At 38.4% G+C, this 26,311-nt stretch overlaps 1 protein-coding gene across 1 annotated transcript in view; it reads right to left on the bottom strand.

The window, feature by feature from the left end:
- Positions 1-26,311, bottom strand: part of COL6A5 (collagen type VI alpha 5 chain) — a 157,919-nt gene that overhangs the window by 5,755 nt on the left and 125,853 nt on the right. The window contains 3 exon segments of the mRNA XM_027584713.2: positions 11,229-11,470; positions 12,186-12,282; positions 13,655-14,344. Of these exon segments, the coding sequence (XP_027440514.2) occupies positions 11,229-11,470; positions 12,186-12,282; positions 13,655-14,344 (1,029 nt within the window).

The following is a 26,311-nucleotide window of genomic DNA, read 5'->3' as shown; positions in this document are numbered from 1 at the left end:
ACAGTTGTTAGATCTTCTTGTTGGATAGACCCTTTAAGTAGGAAATAATGTCCTTCTTCATCTCTTATTACAGTCTTTGTTTTAAAAATCTAATTTGTGTGATAGAAGGATTGCCACCCCAGCTTTCTTTTGGTGTCCATTAGCATGGTAAATGGTTTTCCACCCCCTCACTTTCAATCTGGGGGTGTCTTTGGGTCTATAATGAGTCTCTTGCAGACAGCATATCGATGGGTCTTGTTTTTTAATCCAATCTGATAGCCTGTGTCTTTTGATTGGGGCATTTAGCCCATTTACATTCAGGGTAACTATTGAAAGGTATGAATTTAGTGCCATTGTATTGCCTGTAAGGTGACTGTTACTGTATATTGTCTGTGTTCCTTTCTGATCTATGCTGCTTTTAGGCTCTCTCTTTGCTTAGAGGACCCCTTTCAATATTTCTTGGAGGGCTGGTTTCGTGTTTGCAAATTCCTTTAGTTTTTGTTTGTCCTGGAAGCTTTTTATCTCTCCTTCTATTTTCAATGACAGCCTAGCTAGCTATAGTATTCTTGGCTGCATATTTTTCTCGTTTAGTGCTCTGAAGATATCATGCCAGTCCTTTCTGGCCTGCCAGGTCTCTGTGGATACGTCTGCTGCCAATCTAATGTTTCTACCAGTGTAGGTTACATATCTCTTCTCCCGAGCTGCTTTCAGGATTTTCTCTTTGTCTCTGAGACTCGTAAGTTTTACTATTAGATGTCGGGGTGTTGACCTATTATTATTGATTTTGAGAGGGGTTCTCTGTGCCTCCTGGATTTTGGTGCTGTTTCCTGCCCCACATTAGGGAAGTTCTCTGCTATTATTTGCTCCAATATACCTTCTGCCCCTCTCTCTCTTTCTTCTTCTTCTTGGATCCCAATTTTCTAATGTTGTTTCATCTTATCGTATCGCTTATCTCTCGAATTCTGCCCTCCTGATCCTGTAGTTGTTTCTCTCTCTTTTTCTCAGCCTCTTTATTTTCCATCATTTGGTCTTCTATATCACTGATTCTCTCTTCTGCATTTATCCTAGCAGTTAGTGCCCCCATTTTTGATTGCACTTCATTAATAGCCTTTTTGAATTCGACTTGGTTAGATTTTAGTTCTTTTATTTCTCCAGAAAGGGTTTCTCTAATTACTTCCACACTTTTTTCAAGCCCAGCTAGTACCTTTACAGTCATGATTCTGAACTCTAGGTCTGACATCGTACCAATGTCAGTATTGAGTAGGTCCCTGGCAGACGGTACTACCTCTTGTTCTTTTTGCTGAGGTGATTTTTTTTCATCTTTTCATTTTGTCCAGAGGAGAATAGATAAATGAGAGAACAGAATGCTAACAGGTTAACAACGTCTCCAGCAAATATACTCTATAGAAATCAGAAAAGACCTGAAACCAGGGGACAAGAAAGGGAAAGAGAGAAGAGAAAAAAAAGGAAAAAGAAAAAGATAAAAACAAACAAAAACAGAACAAAACAAAACAAAAAAACCCAGAATATGATCAAATATGATCAGGCTAGTCCATCGATCAGTGCCACACACTAGATTTTGGGCGTATTTTGGTCTGTTAGAAGAAAGTGCCTGCTAAAATTTTAAAGGAAGAAAGACTTATATATGTACAAAATAAGGGTTGATACAATGAAGCGATGGAAGATGACTATAAAGATGAAAATTATAAAAGATTTTATAAAAGGAATTGATAAGATAAGAAGTTGTTTTTAATAAGAAAGAAGATTTAAAAAAAAGGGAGAGAATGTGATCAGGCAGGAGACTAGAACAAAGCCATACACTAGTGATTTAGGGTATATTTTGATCTGTTAGAAGAAACTGTATCTCCAAATTTTAAAGAGAGAACAACTTATATATATATATATATATATATATATATATATATATATATATGCACCAAAAATAAGGGTAACTACTATGAAGGGATAAAAATATGACTCTAAAAATGAAAAATAAAAACTTTTTTTTTAAAAAAGGGATTGATAAGATGTTGGTTGAAAAAGGGAAAAAGAAAAATTCAAAAAAAACAGTTAAAAAAATTAACTTCGAAAAACTAATGAATTATGGTAAAAAAGCCATGAATTCTATGGGCAGTATTCCCCTAGCGCTGGAGTTCTCCCGTTCTCCTTGATCGGTAAACTTGGTCTTGGCTTGCTGGCTGTTCGTGCTGATCTTCTGGGGGAGGGGCCTGTTGCCGTGGTTCCCAAATGTCTTTGCCGGAGGCGGAATTGCCCCACCCTAGTGAGTCCGGGCTAAGCGAGCTGCTCGGGTTTGCTCTCAGGAGCTTTTGTTCCCTGCAAGCTCTCGGTACAGCTTTGGAGGACCAGGGTGAAAATGATGGCCTCTCAATCTCCACCCGGAGGAGCTGAGAACTCAGGGCCCCGCTCCTCATTGCGCCCCCAGAGAAAAGCAGTTACTCCCGTCTCCCCGGTCTCCGGCCGCACTCCGTGCTCACCCGGCCTGTGACCGAGCGTTTCTATCTCTGGCAACCGACCCTGTGTGGAGTCTCCAAACCCAGCAGATCCCTGCGGTGCGCTCCCGCGCCGCTCCTCCCTGGGGAGGAAGGGGCGTCTCCCCAGCTCTGCTGCTTGTTGGGTCCCTGCTGGAGGAGCAGTGGCCCGACTGCTGTGAATCACAGTTTATGGCAACCCCGAGCTGAGAGCCCATTCCCTGGCTCCGTCTCTGCAGCCAGCTTCCCCGCTCTGATACCTGGGAGCTCTGCCGCACTCAGGCACCCCCGGTCTTTCTGTGATCCCGAGGGTCCTGAGACCACACTGTCCCACGAGGGTTCCACCCCCCGCTTAGCCACTGGAGCGACATCCCTCAGCGGAGCCAACTTCTGAAAGTTCCGATTTTGTGCTCCGCGGCTCTACCACTTGCCAGAAGCGGCCGACGGAGGCCCCCTCCCTCGCCGTCTATCCTCCCGAATATCGCCTCGGATTCACTTCTCCGCACGTCCTACCTTCCAGAAAGTGGTCGTTTTTCTGTTCAGAGTGTTGTTACTATTCTTATCTTCAATCTCCTGTTGAGTTCGTAGGTGTTCAGAATGGTTTGATCCCTATTCAGCTGAATTCCTGAGACCAGACGAAATCCAGGTCTCCTTCTCCTCCGCCATCTTGCTCCGCCACCCTCACATTTTTATTTTAATTTACCCAATAGAATATTTATAGCACAATGATTTGATAGCACCATTTTCCATTTAAAATATTATGTAAACATGCTCATGGTTCAAAGTCAGATATTTTGTAGTGTTCATTTTTCTCCTTAAACATGTATTTCCATTCCACTTCCCACACAGAATTTCATTTAACTATAATATATTTAAATGCTTTAAAATCTTTTATTGTTTGCCTAATCATAATCCTCTGCAAAAAATATACTTAAGCACATGCTTTTTATTTCCTGTGACTATAAGCTTCTATGTGCTAACATTTTTTTCTGATGGATTACCATTACAATTTATCAAAACAGCATATGTATTTAAATTTTGGTAATTCTGCCAAAACAAAAGTTAAAAATTTTATTGGAAATGCATTTCTTATTGAGATGGACAGTTTTTGCCTATTGCTTTTACTTACTACTACAATTTATTGTTAGAGTGAGGCAAAGTTTAATATTAATTCTATTAATATTTATTTTTATAGATTTAAGTACTGATAAATATTGTTTACATAGACAAATGGATTTTGAAGGAGTTTTATTATGGCAATACCAAACAAATCTTTGAAATCTGAGTTATGTGCCAAAAACTACACAGTAATCTTTCAAAAGGTTTTTTTTACAAAAGAATCTGTTACCTAGTCACTGGATAACATTTTCTCACTTCTGCGAAATGTACCCAAAAACACTTCACTAAACTTATCAAATGGCTATTAATAATACTGGTTATTCTTTCACTTACAGGTATGGTGTTTAACCTGAGAAACTAAAATATGGCTGGAAAATCTTAATATTGATAAATAAAGCACACTTCACATGTATGCTATTACTATATTTTTTATAATATTTCTTATGATCTGTTTTATATATTTTTTTCTTCAGAATTTTGATGCTCCAACTTAGCTCATTCTCTTAATGGGACATATCCCCCAACATAGCCTAATTAGCAGAACTAGTCCTTACAGTAAAACCAATCAACACCTCTTTCAGTTGGGAGATTTGGTCTTCCAATCAAAATAAGTATGTTACTGAGGGTCTCTGTGATGACATCTTACTTATGATTCCATTCCAAGATAGGTAAATGATCAAGGGTTTTGCTATGATTTTTTTGGCCTGATGAAACAATGCTTGCTCTCCATCGATACTTCACTTATAGGCTCTTTGCTTTGTTCTCACGGATTTCTCACTTAGAAGAGATCTATCTTTTGCCAAGATCAGGGGATGGAACAGGCCAGATTACTAAATGACACTTATCATCACTCCTACCATCCTCACTCTATAGTATACCTGAATTCAGAACATCCAAACATGAGTTCAAATACCTCATTTCTAGCAACACATTTCTTTCTTAACAGAAACATGTACAGGATGGGAAAGACCTGAAGGCTTAACGGAGGCCTGCAGATCCAGTATTTAAAATGACTCCTTGTTTGACAACATGCTCCCCACCCCCTGTCCTGTGCCTCCCTAGGAGGGTTTACATTTGGGAAAAGCACATAATCAGATTCAGAATGGCTGAGAAAGGGATGCCTAGGTGGCTCAGTTGGAAGAACATGCAACTCTTGATCACAGGGTTGAGTTCGAGCCCCACATTGGGTGTAGAGATTACTTAAAAATAAAATCTTAAAAAAAAAAAGGATGCTGAGAAATATGCTTTTTTTTTTTTTTTTTTTTTTTTGCATGAGGTGGGGGAGCATTTGTAAAACGGGATGCAGGAAAGGAGACCCTCCATGATTCCTCAGAGAGAGACATTCTCAGGTAGACAGAGTCCTTTAGACAGACTAATTTTTAGAAATCCTTGCCCTGGGAAGTCTGTGAGTCTCTCAGTATGAAAAACACTGGCCTTCCCAAGCTCCTCATTACACAGATAAGAAAGTTGAAGACTAAGGCAATCAGGTGACTATTTGAGATCACAAAGTTAGTTGGTGACAGAACCAAAATTAGCATCCAGATCTCTTCATTCCCAATCTGGCATTCTTTCTACCATGGCCATCAAATCTAATGTCATTTGTCATCATCACGGGCATCACCATCATCATCATAATTTTAAATAATAGTTAACATGTATTAAGCTTTCACTCTATGTAAAGTTCTGTTTGAAGCACTTCACATTTGTTTAGTGATCACATTACCCTACAACGTAGGCTCTATTATTATGTCCATTTTACAGATAGGGAAACGGAAGCTCAGAAAGCCAAAGAAATGTGCCTACGATCATATGAGCAGTAACTACAGAAATAGGAGTCAAATCCATGTCCCCATCCAGTGATCCCTGGATTCACTCTTTCAACTACTGCTTCCCAAAGGGTTTCTGTAAAATACTAGTCCAATAAGATGCTCCCTGATACAAGATTCTGTGGTCATAGTGGTTTCACTATAGCCCCTCTCAGAATCACAGTGAAGATTAGCCCAATAAAGGCATTGAGAAGTCCTGCAAAAATGATACCTACTTATCAGTGTTTTACAGGAAAAATTTCCCCCCAATTACCTATTAATAGCTAATGAAAGGACTCCCATTAAAGAAGACTCGTTTAGGCTCAATATTTGTAACACTAGGTCAGTGGTTCTCAAACTCTAGCCTGCATCAGAATCATCGGGAGGGCCCCAGCCCTAGAGTTTCTGATTCAGCAGGTCTTGGGTAGGATTCAAGGATCTGCATTTCCAATGACTTCCTAGATGTTGCTGATGTGATGGTCCAGGGACTACACTTCGAAAAACACCACACTTGATATTAGAAAAATAAAAACAAAGAAACAAGCCCTAAATTGGCATAATGGGAAAAGGCATACAGTTATAATTTTTAAAAATTCACATTAAAATCTTGCAAATGTACATTATAATGAGCAAAATAATCTGTAAATTAAGTTGATGGATAAAATTGAAAAGATTTTATCTTTTTGAAAAGAAAAGCCCACTCTCTTTGGGAAAACAAAGATAAGCATAGCAAAGATAAGCATATAAGGGCTGATCATTCTTCACAATGGATTTTTATTTTTAATTGTCAAATATATTACCAGACTTAGATCATTCATGTAGGATAATACCAGCTGATTATGTACCAAGCACAGTGTGTATTTTGACCTTCATATGTATCATCTCCAACCTTTCAACAACCCAGATAATGATTTTTTTTTCAGATAAAGATTTTATTATCTTTTTTCCATGGATTAACTTTAAGGTGAATATGTGTTCTATAAACATAATTGTAGGGTATAAATCTTTGTGACAAAATGGTATTGGACTAGGTGCTGTGAATATTCTTTGGTAAGACACTTTTAGATGTCTGCAGCTTCCATTTCCTCATCTATAAAAAGATACAGGACAACTCACTGATTTCTAAAGTCATTCCAGTTTCAAATTCTAATCTTCCATGATTCAAGAAAGAAGCCAAACTAACATTTCCTAAAGAGACTCAGACTGACTTCAAGGAGCAGAGCTGGCCAAATGTCACCAAATCAAGTTGTTGGCTAGAACTCTCAGAGGGAAATGAGTAAAGAGATTTCTAGTTGTAGGACATATAATTAAGTAGAAAAGTGGAGGAAACTTCTGGAAGAAAGAAATTTGGAAGAATAATAACAAACAAGAAAGGTCTCGGTAATGCTCACTTGATAATCCTTTTGAATTACCAACCTTATCATTTTCAGCAGCCATCTCACCTCAAGATATCTAACAGGACTGACTGAATAGAAATTTATAGCAGTGTTTTTCAAACTTATATGCACATTGGAATTTCTCTGGGGCTTCAAAAAAAAAAAAAAAATGGATGCCTGTGTCTCACTCCCAGAGAATATGACCTAAGTGATGTGGAATGTGAGCTGGACTGTGGAATTGTCAACAAACACCCAGGTCATTATAATGCAGAGACAAGCTTGGGAAATGCTGATTTATAGGGTTCCTTCCTGTGATTATGTTGTTAATTATATGCCCTGCTGTGGACTGAATTGTGTTCCTACAAATTCATATGTTGAAGTCCTATCCCACACATGACTATATTGGATATAGGGCCTTTAAGAAGGTGACTAAGGTTAAATGAGGTCTTAAGGATAGAGACATGATCTGATAAAAGTGGTGACCTTAGAAGAAGGGACACTAGAACCGTCTCCACCATGTGAAAACAGAGCAAGGTGGTTGTCTGCAAGCCAGAAAGAGAGCTCTCATTAGAAACCAAATTGGCTTGTGCCCTGATCTTGGTCTTCCCAGACTCCAGAACCATGAGAAAATAAATTACTGTGTTTAAGACCCCCAGTCTATGGCATTTGTTATGGTAGCCTGAGCTGAATAAGATATCCCCTCCTACATCCACCCTCTCTATCTCAGATCTGATTCCTTCTTCCAGTATTGGGACAGCACACTAAATCAGGACCTGCCAGACCAGGGTCAAGTCCCAGGAAGGCACTAAACCTATTTGAGCTTCAGTTTCTGCATCCAAATATGAGGGGTATTATTTCCTGTCTCCTACACAGGGGTTTGGAGGGAACTCAATGGGATCATTTATATGAAATTACCTTATAGATAATATGGCTCTGTACATGGGTGAACTGCAGCTGGTACATGCCACTTTGTCTCATTCAACCAGCCTCCCTTTCCAATCCCCTCCTTGATTTCCCTCTTGGGTCCCCTCCTCAGTATGTTCTCTCAGCCGTCTGGTCCTTAGTCATTTGGCCTCACCCCAACTCCCTGGTTCTCCCATCACTGCTTTCCTTTAACACATGTCTGTCAGCAACAAATCCTCTTAGTTTTCCTTTATCTAGAAATATCTTTCTTTTGCCCTCATTCTGGAGGGCTATGTTCACCGGATATAAAATTCTGTGTTCTGAGTTCTTTGATTTCAGTATGTGAAAGAAAAAGATGTTTCACTGTCTTTCATCCTCCATGGTTTCTGATGAGAGATCTACCATCATTTGAAGAATTGTTCCCTTCTTTTGTAATATGTAGATTTTCTCTAGCTGCTTCAAGATTTTTCTTTTCTGTTTTCAGCAGTTAATGATATGTCTTGAGTGGGGTTTTAAACTCTGTAAAGTTATATCTTCTATGAATTTGGGAATTTTTTGTCCATAATTTCCTCAAATATACATTTTCTTCTAACTGAATCTAACTTCCTTTTCTTTCTACTTTCCTTCTAGAATGCCAATGAAACAAATGTTGGCCTTCTGATATTATTTTATAAGTCTTCAAGGTTCGGTTCATTTTCAAAAATCCCTTTCAGATTATATAATTAACATATCTTCAAGTTCACTGACTCTTTCCTCTGTCATCTTCCTTCTGCTTTTTGAGGCTTTCCAATGATTTTTTTTTTTTAATTTCAGACACTGTATATTTTTTCACTTCTAAAATTTCCTTTCAGTTCCTGTTTTTATTATGTCTATGTTTCTATTTTATTATGTTCACTTAGCCAACATATCATACATCATTAGTTTTTGATGTAGCATTTGATTGTTTTAAAGATTTTTTAAATTTATTTGACACAGAGCAAGTGAGAGAGCGAGCAGGAGAGAGAGAGTGCAAGCACAAGCAGGGGGAATGGCAGGCAGGGGAGAAGCAGGCTCCCCACTGAGCAGGGAACTTGATGCAGGGCTCCATCCCAGGACCCTGGGATCATGACCTGAGCCGAAGGCAGATGCTTAACTGACTGAGCCACCCAGGCGCCCTGTTTTTGATGTAGTGTTAAATGATTCATTAGTTACAGATAACACCCAGTGCCCATCACCACACATTTCTGCTGAGAATGTCTTTTGGGTTCATTTCTGTTCATTTCAAGTTGTTTGCCTTTATCTCATGGAATAGAGTTCTCATAGCTGCTTCAAGGGCTTTGTCTGTTGGTTGTCTTTTCCTTTGAGAATAGTTCACATCTTCTGGTTCTCTGTATGTTGTCTAATTTTAGATTTTATCCCGAACATTTTGAATATTATATTGTATAGACTCTAAATCCTAGTATGATTCTGTGTAGAATTTTAATTTTTTTTGTCAGCAGACAATTAGCTTGGTAGGTTCAGAATGCCAAGTGCTGTGTTACCTCCTGCGGGCAGTGGTTCCATCCTCAGTTTAATGTCCAAAGCCTTTGCTGTCCTGTCCTGGATCTTCCTCATCCATGCACAGCTTAGTGGAGAGCCCAGGGCATGTGCAGCTCCCATAATTAGAGTTATAGGATCCCCTTCTCTACTTCTCTTCTCTCTGGGGCTACCCCCACATGCTGGGCAACAGGGCCTCTCTTCCTAGTTCCTCTGGCCAGAAAAACAGGGTTTCCCTTTAGTTTTAGCTAGTTAGTCTTCTACCCAGCTCCAAACGGTGCCCACCTTCAGCACAAAACAGTGGGTGAAATAGTGAGAAGAGGGGCGCCTGGGTGGCTCAGTTCATTAAGCATCTGCCTTCGGCTCAGGTCATGATCTTGGGGTCCTAGGATCGAGCCCCACATCAGGCTCCCTGCTCAGTGGGGACCCTGCTTCTCCTTCTCCCTCTGCTTCTCCCCCTGCTTCTGTGCTTTCTTGTGCTCTGCCAAATAAACAAGATCTTAAAAAAAAAAAAAAATGAAAGAGAGGGAAAATGGGGATTTCTTCCACCACCTCTGACAAACAAGGGCCCTTTTCCTAGTGTTTATATATATATTTATATTTGATTTTCCTTTTCTTACACTTCTCTCCCCTTTCTATATTCTTCTACCCAGAAATATGAGGTTTCTACTGAGTTTTAGCCTCCTGACCCACTGCCATTACACAGTTCCAGGACTGGGGTCTGCCCTCAGCACAAAGCCACAAAAGAAAACAGAAAAGAAAATGAGAAACTTCACTAAAATCTGCTTTTTGTTACCTTTCAGAGATCTCAGGTGGTTGCTTTTTGTATTTTCTCTAGAGTTCTCAGTTGTAATCAGTGGGAGAGAAAGGTAATATCGGCTTAGTCCATCTTGAGGCTAAAGTAGGCTTAGTCCATCTTGATCGGAACCAGATATTTCCTTATTTTTATACTTGATTTTCCTTTTCTTACTTCTCTCCCCTTTCTATATTTTTCTATATTTCCTCTATCCTCATCTCTCCTATTTTCCATCATTTTGCTGATTATGTTCAATATCTATATACTAGCTATACATATCATTATACCCATATCTAATTCATATAGTATAGATGTATATATGAAGTGTTGATATATATTACATACTTACATAGCATTGTACATATATACTGCATACATACATGGTATTTCATTATATAATCATGCCAAAATTTATTTATCATACCTGCTGTTGGGCATTTTTGTTTCCACTTTGGGGCTACTACAAAAGTGCTGTTATGAATATTCTAGTACATAACTTTTGGTGAATATATATTTTTCTGTTGAGAATATATATTAAAGTTGCTAGTCATAGTATATGTATACTTTCAGCTTTAGTAGACACCCAAGAATATTTATTTTAAAATAATTTCCCATATAGTTTTGATACACAGCAAAAATTGTGAATAGCTGCTCTAGAGCCTACTATAGCTTCCTGTTCTCCATCTTCCATTTTCCCTTTAGCTGTAGGTCCAGAACCATCTCCTCACATTGCCTAAGAAGCTGCCCTCAGCCTCCAAAGAAGTCTCAAAACCACAGCAGCCTTGTCCATTCCAGGCACCAGCTAGAAGCACACACCTCAGAGCAGGAAAGCCTAGGATACTAAGGGAGAAGGCAGACCCTCAAACACTGGAGGTTTGTTGCATAGCTCCCCCCCGCCCTGCATTTTGCACAAGGATGCAGGGCTCTGCTTGCTTACTCGGGACCTGTGTGGTCCTTGTTCTCATCCCTCTCCTGTCTCCATTCCCTGACACCACACCAAACATTGCCTACTTCTAGTTCTGGTTTTGTCAACACCATTGACTCCCTTTTCTGCCTTTCTAGAGTTATATCTTGTTTGCCTCCTCATTTTGGGAACCCCTTGCAGCCCTAGATGATAGGCACCTCTATCCTGTCATTTCTACCTGTCCTAGTGAGTTATCCTTGCTCATCCTTGCTCATCTCCCACCAGAGGAAAATCCAAACAAAAGTACTTCAGGGTCTTCAATTCTACTGTACCCAAGGTTACCTTTTTTATCTCGTTGTTTACCATCTGCTAGAGCTGGCATTTCTTCTGAATGTGCCTCTTCTTTATCGTTCATCAGTTCTCCAGTTGAAAAGAGCATGTATAACTTTTGGATCAAATCAGTAGTAGTCTCAGAACCATTACTAGGATTGTTCCCTAATACAAAGGAATGCTGCTCCTGGGAACCAAATTCATCAAACAGCTCACTGTTTCCTGTCTCTATTTTATACACCTCAGGAATAAAGCTAAGGTGACAGAGAAAAGAGATAAAAAATACATTAGCCAAGCCCCTTGCAGAATTAAACGTAAATACAGGCAGATATAGAACAGCAATAAATTTTGTGCATGTGATTGGAATAGTCCAAATAGTTTATGGATGAAATCTGACTCAGGGGCAATTTTTTAATATTCCAAAGGGAAATTAGAATGTTGTATCAGTGGTTTAGGACTCCAAAGAAGTCTTATTTTCACCACTGAATTTTTATTGACACTTAAGGGTTGTACTTTGCAAAATCAAACATAAAAGAATCCTTCTTACCAGTCTTCATATGGGTTCTGTTTTTTAAATGGCAAATGTTTTGGTTGCTTTTGCCATTTTTTATCTTTTGGTTTTTCTTCTGCTTTAAACTTGTGGTACCTAACATTTGATGTTGTAAGTTTTCTGTTTTGGCAGTACCCAATATTAGAGTGGTGTTATATAAGGTATTACAAAGAGCCTTTTCTTCTCATAAAAGCTACAGAAATGGAAACATGGTTTTTTCTAATATGGGTCATATTCTATCTGCTATTAACTCCGGATCTGTGAGTCATCACAAACCAGGAGTATTTTACACACACACACACACACACACACCAACCAAACTTGCATCCTGAAAACTAAAGCACCATTCATTGCAAATTATTTTTATAAGGACTGTTTCCAACTGTAGTATTACCCAAACTGTGAATTTGCCAACTCACAATACATTGTTTCCTGAGCCAACGTTTTCTGGATTGGGAGAGGTGATGTTAACACACTTGGGTCTCAGATCTGCAGGGGGATATTTGTTGATGGCACCTGGAGAAAGAGTGGGCTGGTTAATCTAAATTTTACCCTTCTATAGTCTATTGTCCAAAGTCAGTTCATCTTTTCCTGTGGTTGGAGGTGTCTTCAAGAGCAAATTAATTTTATAAGGTAATCGGCAAAGTAGACACCCTTTGATATTTGCAATACCTCATTGGCAAAGTCAATGAGATACAGCAGTGATTGAGTCAAAAATTCTCAAACTCTGTATTTCACAGGCTTGTGATACAATTCAAGGACATCTTTCAATCCCTTCTAACACCTATTTCTCTTCCTCTAAAAGGAAGGTCTTTCCAGAAGACACATTGAGCTATTGAAATTGTTGACCCTATTTATCTTAGGGTTGGAAGAAGGCATCATTTTTTTTTGCAAGTGACAAGCCTGCTACGATACCCATAAATTGTGATTTCCAAAATTCCTGAGGGTTACATGAGCCCTGGGGCTTTGTGAGTGGCAGCAAATCTGCATCTCTGTTATTCTCTGGTAAACTCGCAGGAGCTGCAAATAACTATTCAATGTGGCCTCTGCCTCACTCCTAATCCCAGCACAGGCCAGAAATTGCTTGATGTCACAAGCTCTCATGTATACTGCTATACCCATGTCTAAAATTGCAACTCACGGACAGAGGCTGGGGCAGTCACTCTCAAAGCCCCACTATAAAAAGACACCCTTAAGACCCTGCTTGGCTATGCCTGAGCCAGTTGTCTGGGACAAAGGCTCTAGAAGAGATTCTTGTCCATGGCTCAAAAGAATTAAAGTCATAACCAAAGGTAATTTACAATGAAAGATAAAACAGAAGTCCTGGAGTAGATGGAGGGTGATGGTAGTGGGATATTACTGATTACAGCACTGTACTTTGTTAAGGGTATAGGAATTGAAATATGGTTTAAAGAACAGGAGCACAGCTCTGGGTTCAGAATGCATGGGGCTGAGTCTCGAATTTGCCAACTATTAAACTGTAAGCTTTTGAGCAATTTATTTAATGTCTCTGAACCTTAGTTTTCTCACTTGTAAAATGGAGATACTAGTACTTTCCTTTGAGGGCTGTACTGAGGATTAAATGATATAATCCATTTAAAGAAGTTGGTACATAGTACCAAGTACATAGTAAACAGATTATGGTTAAAAAACACTTTCTACCTACATGGGGGTTTTCTGGCAAAGACCTTGACAGTGCAGCAGTAAAGTTCAAGGTCAATAAGACCTGATATTTTTCTCTGGTTTTCTCACTGCCTCCTACTCACACCTTAGACTATACCACTCGCCATTGAAGTAAGGATTTATTACTAAGCCAATTGGTGGATTGTACACAGAGACATTAAATCTACTGCAAAAGCAATAGAAGAGAAAACGTTTAATGACTTACGTCTGATTAAATGAACAAATGGCTTGACAAACTTCGTGATATAGTTCAAATCTGGTTTGTGGGTTCTGCCAAGCTGGACTAAGTGATGATCCAGTGGGTGGCTGGCTAATTCTTCTAATTCCTTGTCATTGTGTATAGGACCAAAGGAAAACACAAATATGGAGTAGCCCTGACACTTGGCTCTCAGCGCTACATTTCTTAAGACTTCCTTGTCTAAGGGGTTGGTTTCGCCAGCAGATATAACAAAGATAACTTTGTTTTTCCTCAGGTTGGGGGTTCCTACAAACACATTGTCAACTGTCCACTGCAAAGCATGGCCAATAAAAACATCTCCATTGAGCTGTTGAAAAGAGTCTTGGAGATGATGTTTCATTTGGAATATACTGCTATAAGTAACCAAATCAAATTCCAGGTAGATAGGGCATTCTTCACTGTTGGGCATATAGCCTGGAGGAGAATAGCTCAGGACTGCCACTCTGTCTCCTAACATGGAGGTCAGTGGGTCTGGGGCAATGTAAAAGTAATCAAGCACTGAGATTAGAAAAGCTTTCACTTCCTTAAACTCATCATTTCCTATTCTTCGGGAAGCATCTATGAGGAAGGCCACATCCATGTAATATTCTTGAAGAGGGGTATCTCCAGGTTCATCAGTAAGACCTGGTTCTTCTTTTCTGCCATGGTTTTCATGTCCTGCAATAGAACAGCTCAAGTCACTCTTTTTAGTAGAAGACTAAACTTGGAACTCCTAGCCAAGGATGACCAATACACATCTTGGGATTTTGCCATGCTTTATTCCCATAACCATGGCAGACAACATAAGTTAATTACAGTACTTGTTCCCAGATGCATTCTCTAAACATGTCTCTACACACTGCATGGGAAACCACTGGCATTCAACAGGTGCTGTCATGTGAAAAGAAACATATTTCTTAGCCTATTTCAGATCTTTGTCAAAGGACTGATTGATCCTCTAGCTATTTTCATATGTAAGATGAGAAACATATAACTATTTTTAGTGCACTCCACATGATTACAAAATTTGAAGTACACATTTGCATGAGATCTAATTATTATGCAGTGGCCCTAAAAGTATATATGTCAAAGTCATATTTGTTGATGTCACAAACACATATACCTTTTTCAAAATATGTACCATAGTATGATGTCATGAGAACAAGTATAAATGCTGACTTTAGAATCCAAACTCTGTGTAAGACCTTAAAAACTCTAAGATGTTGGTACTTAAGGTGCCAGTCTGCAAACAGTTTATTGGCCCAGGACAAAATAAGGAGCTTGCACCATGTTGTAAGTCATCAACATTACTAAGCACACTGTTTAGTTTGGCTATTTTTTTTTTTTTTTTTTTGGTAGCAAGACTTTCTCAATGAAGGAAACAGTGCCCTGATTTACATTCTGATGCTAATGCCTTATCTTGCTGTAGATCAGACTTTAAGTAGCACTGCTCTAAGCCTAAGGGATCATAAAACCATGTCCACAATCATGTGGATGGTGACTGGTCAGTGAAGCCACAACAGGAAATGCCAGCTCAGAAAGACAGGAAGTAGGTGGCCAATGTTCTTTTTTCTGTGAAAGAAGTGTGTCTATAAACCTAATCAAGCAAGAAGTAGATTTTTAACTGGCAAAAATTTATTGATCCCCATTTGTGCTCAACCCCATTATTCATGCTGTATATTTATTACTTTATTTACTCCTCATAATTCCCACAAATGAATTAATTAACCTGTATTAATGTCATAAAACCTTAATAATAAAATAGAATGCAAAAAAAAAAACCACCATAGATAATGTTATTAACAGGGCAAACGCTCCATTACATGTTTGTAGCTCAAATAATTCTGAATTTCTAGGGTAAACTCCACATTATTTTTTTTATCTATTGTTGAATTTTTTTGACAAAAGTTATGTAAAAATTGTAAGGTGTACAATGTGGTGTTTTGATATCACTACACCTTGTGTAATGATTATGACAATCAAGGTAATATTATTGGATTTGATTTACTTAAAATTTTGTTTAGAATTTTTACAGCTATGTTTATAAGGAATATTGGAGTACAGTTTCATTTTCACGTAAAGTCTTTGTCTGGTTTTGCTATCATGGTAATCTGACCTTAGAGAATGAGCTGGAAAGAATTCCTTCCTCTTTGGACTCTGAAAAACAAACTGGGGGTTCGGGGGGGGCGGGATGGGTTAGCCTGGTGATGGGTATTAAAGAGGGCACGTTCTGCGTGGAGCACTGGGTGTTATGCACAAACAATGAATTATGGAACACTACATCAAAAACTAATGATGTAATGTATGGTGATGTAATGATGTGTTCCTTGGCCAAAAACTAATGGTGTAATGAATAAAAATAAAAAAAAAGAATTCCTTCCTCTTTGATTTCTATAAGAGTTTGTGTACAATTGATATTATTTCTTCCTTAGGTGTTTTGTTGAATTTACCAGTGAAGTCATTTTGGCTTAGAGTTTTCTGTATGGGAAATTTTGAACTACAAATTCAATTTCTTTAATAGGTTTAGGGCTATTTAGATTACTTCTTGAATGAGCTCTGGTAATTTGTGAATTGCAAGAAATTTGTCTATTTCACCCAAGCTAATTTATAGGCAAAAAAATTATTTATCATATTCTCTGATTGCCCTTTTAGTATTTGTTTCCTCTCTCATTCCTGATATTAGTAGTTCTTCTTTTTTTTCTTGGTGACTTTGACTATAGGTTTATTGATTTTATTGATATTCTCAAAGAAACAGCTTTTGGTTTTACTGATTTTCTCTTTTCCATTTCATTGAGTTCCACTTTAATTTTAATTCCTTTCTTCTGCTGCTTACCCAGGGTTCTCCTTTTTCTGATTTCTTAAGGTGAAAGTTGAAGTCATTGATTTGAAAACTTTCTTCTTTACCAACATAGGAATTTAATGCTATAGATGACCTAGGTACTGCATTAGTGGAATCTCACAAATTCTGGCATATTGTGATTTTATTTTCATTCAAGATACTTTCTAATTTTCCTTTCGATTTCCTCTTTGACCATGGATTTTTTTTAGAAGCATCTTATTTAGTTTCCAAATACTTAGGGATTTTTTGAAGATCTTTCTGCTATTGATTTTTAATTTAATTCTGTTTTGGTCAGAAAATACAGTTAGTGTGACTTCAATCTCTTAAAATTTTGAGAATTGCTTTATGGCCCACAATATGGTCTATCTTGGTAAGTGTTCATGTGTACTGAAAAGAATATGTATTCTGTTGTTGTGTGGAGTGTTCTATAAATATCCATTAGGTGAGGTTAGTTGCTAGTGTGGCTCAAGACTACTGTCTTCCTGCTGGTCTGCTACCAAGTATTGAGAGAAGGTATTAGAACTCTGATGCTCTTTTCATTTTTAAAAAAAATCCTTTTTCTCCCTGAGTTTTATTTTGGATAATTCCATTACTACATCTTCAAGTTCACTGATTTTTTCTTTTACCAAATCTAATTTGCTATTAATCCCATCCAGTATATTGTTCATCCTAGACATTGCAACTTTTATCTCTACAAATTCTATTTGAATCTTTTTTTTTTGTATCTTCCATGTCTCTACTTTTTCACATATGAGATATAGTTATAATAACTGTTTTAATATCTTTGTTAATTTTAACATCTGTGTCAGTTCTCGTTTGTTTTAGAGTGATTATGCTCTTGATTATGGTCATGTTTTTATGCTTCTTTGTGTTCCAAATATTGTGAAATTTTCCTTTTTGGATGTGGAATACTTGTGTATTACTACAAATATTCATGTTACATGAAAACTATTTGTTCCTTTTAGGTCTTGCTATTATGATTTGTTTGGCTAGTCTAGAGCAGTGCTTAATTTAAGACTAATTATTCCCCCTACTGAGACAAGACCTCCCTGAGTTTTCTTTCCAATACTCTATGAATTATGAGTTTTTCCAGGCTTTCTGGCAAGAAAAGGCACTGTTCCTGGCCCTCTGTGAGCAACTGGAACTATTCTGTAATCTTTTCTGATGGTTCTTCCCCCAGGCTCAGGGCATTTCATCACATGCATGTGCCCTCACCACTCTGCTGAATAATTGAGGGGACCCTTTGCATATCTCTGGTGTTCTCTGTCTGTGCAGCTCTCTCCTCTCTGGCATTTTGTCCTGGGAACTCTTACCACTTTGGTCTCCCTGGATTCTCATCTCTGTCTCCTCATCTCAAGGAGTGCATTGGGCTTCACCCCAATTCCTTCTTCCTGCCCCATAGCAGTAAGCTGGAGCAATCATAGGTTTTACTTCATTTGTTTTTGTCTCTCAGGGATCAGTCTTTCATTTCCTGATGTCCATTGTCTTGAAAACTATTGTTTCATGTGTGTTGGTGTGTAGAGATACAAATATTTATCTAATAGGTGAGATCTGGCCATTTTGTTTGAGATGTTCCTATGTTCTCTTCCTTCTCACAAAAGGACTAAGAACTCATCATTTATATACCAGATTCTTCCTTTATCAATACATTTGTAGTAATTGACAAGATTTTGCATTTCACAAGCAGGTATAAAATTTGTGGGCTTCCCATTCCCCACCAGGAACCTAGTTTTAAATTCTTGGAATTGTTTATCAAGATAAAAGCCCGTGATTAAACTATTAAATATGAAATTGGAAGTGCAGACAAAAGCATTTATGTCATATTCTTCCTTGCTGTGACTGCTATGTAACATACTTTAGCCCTAAAACATCACCATCAAAAACACTTCTAGAGTTCTTGGCTATAGTGTATTAGGCTGTGAAGGTCAGTCAAATGGACACTTCTGTCATGTGGAAGTTTACAGTCTTGGAGATGACTAACCACTACCTGCTCTGTCATTAGGACCTTTGTTTTCCAACTACAGTATTTTGGCTTCTTTAAGAAGAACAATCAACACACTTGGTTAAAGCATGAGGAAAAGTATTTCATAAATGTTCTGATAGAAGAGGAGGATTGACTTATGATAGTGAAATATTTTTTCATGCATGCCCATATCAAAAAGATTACTGATTTTCCCCCAATTTTCTCTTTATAACTGAGCAAAATCTCCATCCTTTTCCAAAGTACCCTGAAGAATTATTTTCTAAGGAGGCATATTTTCGCCCACAAAATCTGTAAAAATAGGCTCTCTTCCTACTTACAGGATTAGCATGAGAATCAAGAAGCTAAATGTAGATTCTTATGGTTTGAAACTCTAAAATTAGTCAAACATGAAGCATGATTATTCTACTTTGAGTCAAAATTCATCGTACTTAGGGAGAGTCGGCCTTCAAAAATATTTTCTCTCAAGAAAACCTGGCAGGAGTGTGGACACAATATATCCATAGCTCACAGCAATGCTGTGTATTTTCTGGAAATGTCAGGGAGCCAAATTTCCATCTTCAAGTCTATGGAAGAATTTCCTCAGAATGGCGGAGGAGGAAAGGCTGGTTCATTTTATTGTGGAGGAGGCTTGGAAGGAATGAGGGATCCAGCTAGATTTCCAGGGAAGCGGCCTCAGCGATTAGCCTAACTTTGGCCAACATTTAAGCCACAATACGATGTGTGCTCCAGTAACTTTAGGGAGAAGTGGGGGTAGAAAAGGAACTTAGACAGAAAGGAGAATCTATAAGACCTGAGCCATTTGGACTGGGATTACGTATGCTGTAGAGTAGCTATGCTGCCTTACATGGCGTTTGTGGTAAACCTCAAGATATGCATGAGTTATCCAGTAATCTGCTTTGGAATTTGTCCAGGGGCCAAAATTAGCCATGTGTTCTTCATAGGCAAGCCACGTGTACAACTGGGGCTACCTTACATATCTATTTCTATCCACATGAACTGTAGATTAAATTAACCTTGTTTTATAAGACTTCCCATGAGGTTGGCAATGTTTTTTTTCCTGCTTTTCCACTGTCTGAGTATTTGATTGAGCATTCAGTTCACTTAGGTCTTATGCTCAGCTCTGTGCATGTCTTCTCTCATTTAACCTTCCACAGGGCACTATGAGGGTGGAATTACCATCATTCCCCTTTTACAGATGAGCAAGCAGAAGCTTGGAGAGAGAAAATTACTTGGCCAAGAAATGACAGCTTCTAAGTGGTAGAGGAAGGATTTGAGCCCCACTCATGTAACTCCTTCAGAAGAACTGGTCCTCAGATATGAGGGTAGAGCACACATTAAGGGACATATTAACCACTTCACCAAAGGCCCTGGGACCTGGTGTGAAAAATGAGGTTCTTGGTCAGTTGCTATTCCTTCTGAGTGAAGCCACTAGAGGAAGTTTTCTTCCAAAAGTAGGCAACCATATGAATTAAATAAAATTTGCAATTTTTTTTTTCTCTAGGCATTGTAGAGCAGCAGTCATGAGCAGAACATTTGGAGTTTGTTTGAGTCCTGTCTCTGCCATTTGTTACCTCTGCGACCCTGTGTCCCTCCATACTTAAGTTTCATTATGTAAAAAACAGTAATAATAAACTAATAAAACCTAATAAAGTTTTTTAGATAATTAAATAAATTTTGCACAGTGCCTAACATATCCTAAGTACTCCACAAATATAATTTTTAGAGGGAGATAAACAAATAGAAAAGTCCCAGACATCTGAAAATCCTGCCCATGTTACTATATTTCACAAATGAGAATTTCCATAAGAAAAAAATGCAGTCAACAGGTATTAGTGGAAGACAACTTGCACATGCACATATGCGCACATGCTCTCAGAAATGAGAAAACTCATTCTGCTGTGTTTGTGAATGTTTAACTACAGAGGAGTTGGCAATAATTTATGTACCTCTCCATTTAACGATGCCATCCCAGGCCTGTCCTCCCTCCTGTCTGCTGAGGTCACTGGCCAGGCTCTAAGCTGGGGCAGCAAGGGAGGGAGGCACAAGAATTTTATGCAAAGGGAAATACAGACATATTTAAAATTCCCTTCTTTTATTGTATGAGGTCCTCTTTCCCCCATTTGCCTAAACAAGTAGAAGAGACTGTCTTAACATAGATTCATCCTCTTCCCCCAAAGACGTAGAATAAATATTTTTCTTGACCTAGACTTTCTAGGTGGCACTTAGTCTGAAAGGCTCACTCTTGCAGTCTACTTCACACTCTGAAACAAGTCTGCAGAAGGTACCAGCATACTGAGAAAAAGTGACACATGCCTTAGGAATTATTTAGACCCAAGCTATCCAGATCTAGCATTTTGGTCTTTATGGTGTTATTCTGTGCTCTGGCTTCTGGATGAATTTATAAGCAGTTTATAAAGCCAGTTTATTCTGGCATTTTAGCCTCTGGATGAGTTTATAAGCAGGAATTTTTTTTAATGAAATTAAATTTTTGAAATAAAATTGCACTACTGAAATTATTTAAAAATAATTCTCCCAAATGATGATGTGATTGAACTTATTCTGAAATTTGGCAACTGGATTAATTTCATCTGTAAATGCAGACAATGCCATCACCAGGCAACATGGCATACATAGTTAAAAGTTAGTGGGCATGGGTTTAAGTCCTGGCTCTACCACTTAAAGCTAAGAGCTTGAAGCTCTTAACCTTTGCATCAGTGTCTTTATCTGTAAGATACAAAATGTAGGGGTGCCTGGGTGGCTCAGTCAGTTGAGTGTCTGACTCTAGATTTTAGCTCAGGTCATGATTTCAGGGTCGTGAGATCGAGCCCAGTGTCAGGCTCTGTACTCAGCAAGGAGTCTGCTTAAGATGCTTTCTCTCCCGCTCCATTTGCCCCTCCTCCTGCTCGCATGTGCACACTCTAAATAAATAAAATCTTTAAAAAAATACAAAATGTAATAAAATAATAATAATAATGATGATGATAGACTTTTTGGTAAAGATTAAATGAAATCATGTGTATAAAGTTCTTAGCATTGGCCTGGCACAGAGTTGTGCTAAGTAAGCAGTAGATTCTGTGGTTATGATTATTCCTCACACATTGTTCAATCATCAAGTGAGACAGTGCATATGGTGCTTTGAGAATTGCACTGCAGGGAATACATATTGGCCCCCAAAGCATTCCATCTGCACTTTTAATTAAACTGAATACTTTCTGACTCGTGTTATGCATTTTTTTGTACACACAGAATATACTCTGTCAGACCAAAAGCTCCTTGAAGACAGGGCCTCTGTCTGAGTCTTTAAAAAACAAGAAAACAAAAAACAAAAAAGCACTCCAAGCCCCCAAAGAGACTAACTCAGGGCTTAACTCAGAACAGGAGCCAATACATATTTGCTACATGAAAGAACATCTGAATAACCATGGAAAATCCACAAAAATGCCCAGTGTTTTCACATGGTAAGCCCTCAATGGGGGCTGTCACTGTCACCTTCATCTCGACCACCCCCCCACTACTACCATCCCACCCTCACACCTCCACCACTGTTCCCACCACCATCACCTCCCCACCACTACCAGTATCACCACCACGATCATCACTACCTCACTCTCATACCCCTACCTCCATCTCCACCATAAACAGTATCGCTGCCACCAACATCTCTACCACACACCTTTACCACCACCATCAGCAACAGCTAACACCTTCACCACCACTGTCTTCACTATCACTGCAACTAGCACCAACACGGTCATCACAACCCCCTCTAACACCACCACTATCACCCAATTACTACAAGTATCCAAGTTTTATTCCATAAGAAAGGGGTCCACATGAAAAAAAATGTCACTAGTATTCTAGAACACTGCTTTATCACTTGCAATAAATGATTGCTTGAGACATACAGAAACCTCATTTGAATTCAAATAGTCCACATACGCCAAACAATCATGTTGCATCAGTTTTGTCCACTGCAAAACCTTCATGGAAGACAACCAAAACTGTAATTACAATATAATAAATTCCCAAGTAAAAGTAAATGCAACAACCTCAGTCTATAGTTTAAAAAAAAAAAAAATCAGGAAACTCAGTTTATTCCCCAGAGAACATCAAGGTGGTTGCAATTTCCTAAAGAGTTCATGAAACATGTCATTAAAATTCAGATATGACCACAATTTTATTACTGACCTCCTCTTTAGAATGTATACTGAAATGAAAGTAGGACATTCAACTGGTCTTCCACAGGTGACTCAGAAGCCAATTCCGCTGCACTTAAGTCCAGGACAGATTTGAATTTAGCAGAAGTCAAGATAATATATTCAAATTCAATACATGACAGCAAAAATTAGAAACAAGCTAAGTGTTCAATGAGATAAATAAATTCATTCATTGAAAGTAACATTATGAGATACAGAAAATCAGTATGAAGCAAGCTTGCAGCAATACGTACAATGTATGACATAATATGATCTGAAAAGCAGGATATCCAATTGAATGAAATGATGTAAACCTATAGACCAATGGAAAAACCAAAGAATATATTCCACACTACAAATAGCTTTTGCTCAATTATTTGATTTGAGATTCTTTGTATTCAAATTTTATATATGATAGTACTTTTATAATTTTTTAAAAATTAGCAGAATCTTGACAGTATAACGGGGAAATAGTGGACAGGGTGTAGGAATTGTGAGTCCCCATTATGAATCTTCCTGAATGAACTTGCAGGCATGAAGTTTCTTCTAAAACTGGGTTTCTCCCACTATTGACAGTTTGACAGGATAGTTCTTTGTTGTGAGGGGAAGGTCCTGGGCATTGTAGGATGTTTAGCAGCATCTGTGGCCTCTGTCCATTAAATGCCAGTAGCACCTCCCAGGTGTGACAACAAAAACTGTCTCCAGACATTGCAATATGTCTCCCAGGGTGGGTAGAGTGCAATTACCCCCAGGTGAATTTGCAAGAGGTGATCACTAAATACCTTTCCAGCTCTAATACCCTGTGATTGAATCAAAGTTAAAAGACATATTGGTTTAAAAAAAAAAAAAAAAGCTGATTTGCAGATCAGAATCAGATTAAGGTTAGAAAAATAAAAAATGTAAAACAGAGCCTCTGTAAATTCCCCAAAGCACAATTCCAGGCTAGTTGAAAGGGAGAGGTGTTACTTCCCATTTCTGAGTGAAATTCATTGAAATGATGTTATCCTATGGCCTGAGACCCCCTTAAAGCTATGAGTGAGCCTCAGGCTGAGTTTGTGTTGGTATTTAACATTTCAATACAAATTATCTTGTCCTTTAATATTGAAAGTCAACTAATTATATCTTAAATATTGGTTAACCTAGTATCTTTGATGAAAGTGCTAGGCTTGTCACTGGGTCAACAGTTGCAACTTAATTAGAATTAAACCACCCATTTTTCATTACATAATTCCAGAGAACTATGTGTATTCCATTGGTAAGTAATTAAGAAGGACTGAATTTTCCAAAGAATTTTTATATTGCACATGTTGTGGTCAAAATTCATGATATTATCTCTATATATTTAGATCTTAAAAAGTGGTGTTTTTAGATGTTGGATGGAGGGAAGCATGACTGTTCAGTGGTTTTAGATGAGTAAAATAAAATTATAATGCAGTTCACCTGGAATCCTTTGGAAATAGCAATTCCCACTTCTGTTCTGTGGTACTAGGTACTCAATTTCTTTCAGCTCCATTGAGAATCGCAGAGCAAATCCGGCATGCCAAAGTGGTAGGATTGAGCAGTGGTTCTTAAAACACAACCTCTATTAGAACCACCTTTGCTGCTTGTTAAAACTCAGATTGCTGAGCCCCAGCTCTAGAGTTTCTGATTTGGTTGGGCTGGGATGTGTGCTGAGAAGCTGCATTTTAATAAGTTCCCAGTTTCTGCTGATGCTGCTGGTACTGCTGATGCAGGGACCAGATTTTGAGAATCCCTGGGATAGTGGATCTCAAATTTGCAGACATACAAAAATCACCTATGGTGGTTTTGAAGTTTCTAGCCTTTTCCTTACCACTCACACCCCTAAATATGAAGTAGTGATTCTGAGGAGGGCTTAGCAACCCGCAATTATGAAGGACTTGCAGGTGATTCTGATACAGACTGTCCTTCAGCTGCTATAAGGATTGGAGAGGGCCAGGGAAGGTGATGGATTGAAGACGAACTTGGAAATCAGAGCAGGTAGTAAGAAGCAGAGGGAGAGGCATAGATAGAGAGATAGTGATTGTGCTTCTCGTGGAAGATACACAACTCATTACCAGCCCACAGAACTCTGGAAACTATACATTTCTTTAGGTTTAGATTCCTGACTTTTCCCCAGGACTCTCAGTTCCAAGGGCAGAAAGATCAGCCCTCAGCCATAAGAATCACATTACAAATGAGGAACAGGCACGGCATATGGAGGTGCTTATGCAAGTTATCAACATTTTATTTGTGCAATACATCTGGAACTAATCAAAGTTCATCTCTTAGCAACTGGAATAAAATATCTGAACCACACAATGTACTCTCCATGAGGATGGCACATTATATAGAAAGTCCTCAGTAGGTTTTGGCAACTGGCTAAAGATGAGAAAGGAAGGAAGGAAGGAAGGAAGGAAGGAAGGAAGGAAGGAAGGAAGGAAGGGAGGGAGGGAGGGAGGGAGGGAGGGAGGGAGGAAGGAAAGAAGGAAGGAAGGAAGGAAGGAAGGAAGGAAGGAAGGAAGGAATAGCACAAAATCCCTAGACAACACTTGTGATGTGAAACTCAGATTTATTTTAGAGGATAAAAAATATCTATTATCCTTAAGTCTGAGACTCACACTGTTTGCAGGCTACCACAACATTACATAATCCTCCAGGGAACTCCCAGCACACTTCAACCCACCGCAGGAGAAATGAAGTGGAGAGGGGCAACTAATAATCTACATTTTTTTCTTAGTAGAGCCATGTACAATGATTTCTTCAGCCAAAATAAACCTTCCCCTGGCTACAAGCATCTTGATTCCCCAACATCTGGTAAACCAAATGAAAAAAAGTCTTTCTATTATTACTAAACAATGGTTGTTAAAAATGGCAACAAAGATGAATTATTTTTCTTTCTTTTTCTTTTTTTTAGATTTTATTTATTTATTTAATAGAGAGAGGGGACACAAGCAGAGGGAGTGGGAGAGGGAGAAGCAGGCCTCCCGCTGAGCAGGGAGACAGATGCGGGGCTCGATCCCAGGACCCTGGGATCATGACCCGAGCCGAAAGCAGACGCTTAACGACTGAGCCACCCAGGTGCCCCTCTTTCTTTTTTTCTTAAATATCCAATCATATCTGTCTTTTCCCAAAAAGATTCACATTTCTGAGTTATTAGACTTTAGGATGCTTACCTCTAACAAAATAATCACAATTGATAATTTGGTATTCTAACCCTGCCAAACAACGTTTTTTTTTTTCTTTTTAAACCAAACCATAATAAATTCCTGTACCATAACATTGAAATGAACACCCAAAAGAAGAAATATCTTATTCTCTTCTTTAAGCTATGTCTATATGATAATAAAAATTGTTTAACTAAAAGATATACACAATGAATACCTTGATGCCGTGGTACTACAGACATTTCGTTTTACTGCATTAACGTCTTTTTTTAAGCCTATTTTCAACTAATGATTGACTTTTTTATTATTAATTCTAGCTTTGAAAAGTCAGTGGTTTTAAAGTGAAAGTGCAAATATTGGTCTTTCATAAATAGGGGGACAGTGTGGGGATGTGAGTGTTGAACCCAAGGAAAAGAAAAGGTATTTATCCAAGGAAGTTGCTGAGAATGAATGTGATTCATT

The sequence above is a fragment of the Zalophus californianus genome, chromosome 1 (assembly GCF_009762305.2).
Source record: "Zalophus californianus isolate mZalCal1 chromosome 1, mZalCal1.pri.v2, whole genome shotgun sequence".
NCBI lineage: Eukaryota > Metazoa > Chordata > Mammalia > Carnivora > Otariidae > Zalophus > Zalophus californianus.
The sequence above is the reverse complement of the archived record's forward strand: the minus strand, read 5'-3'. Positions and strand labels throughout refer to the sequence as shown.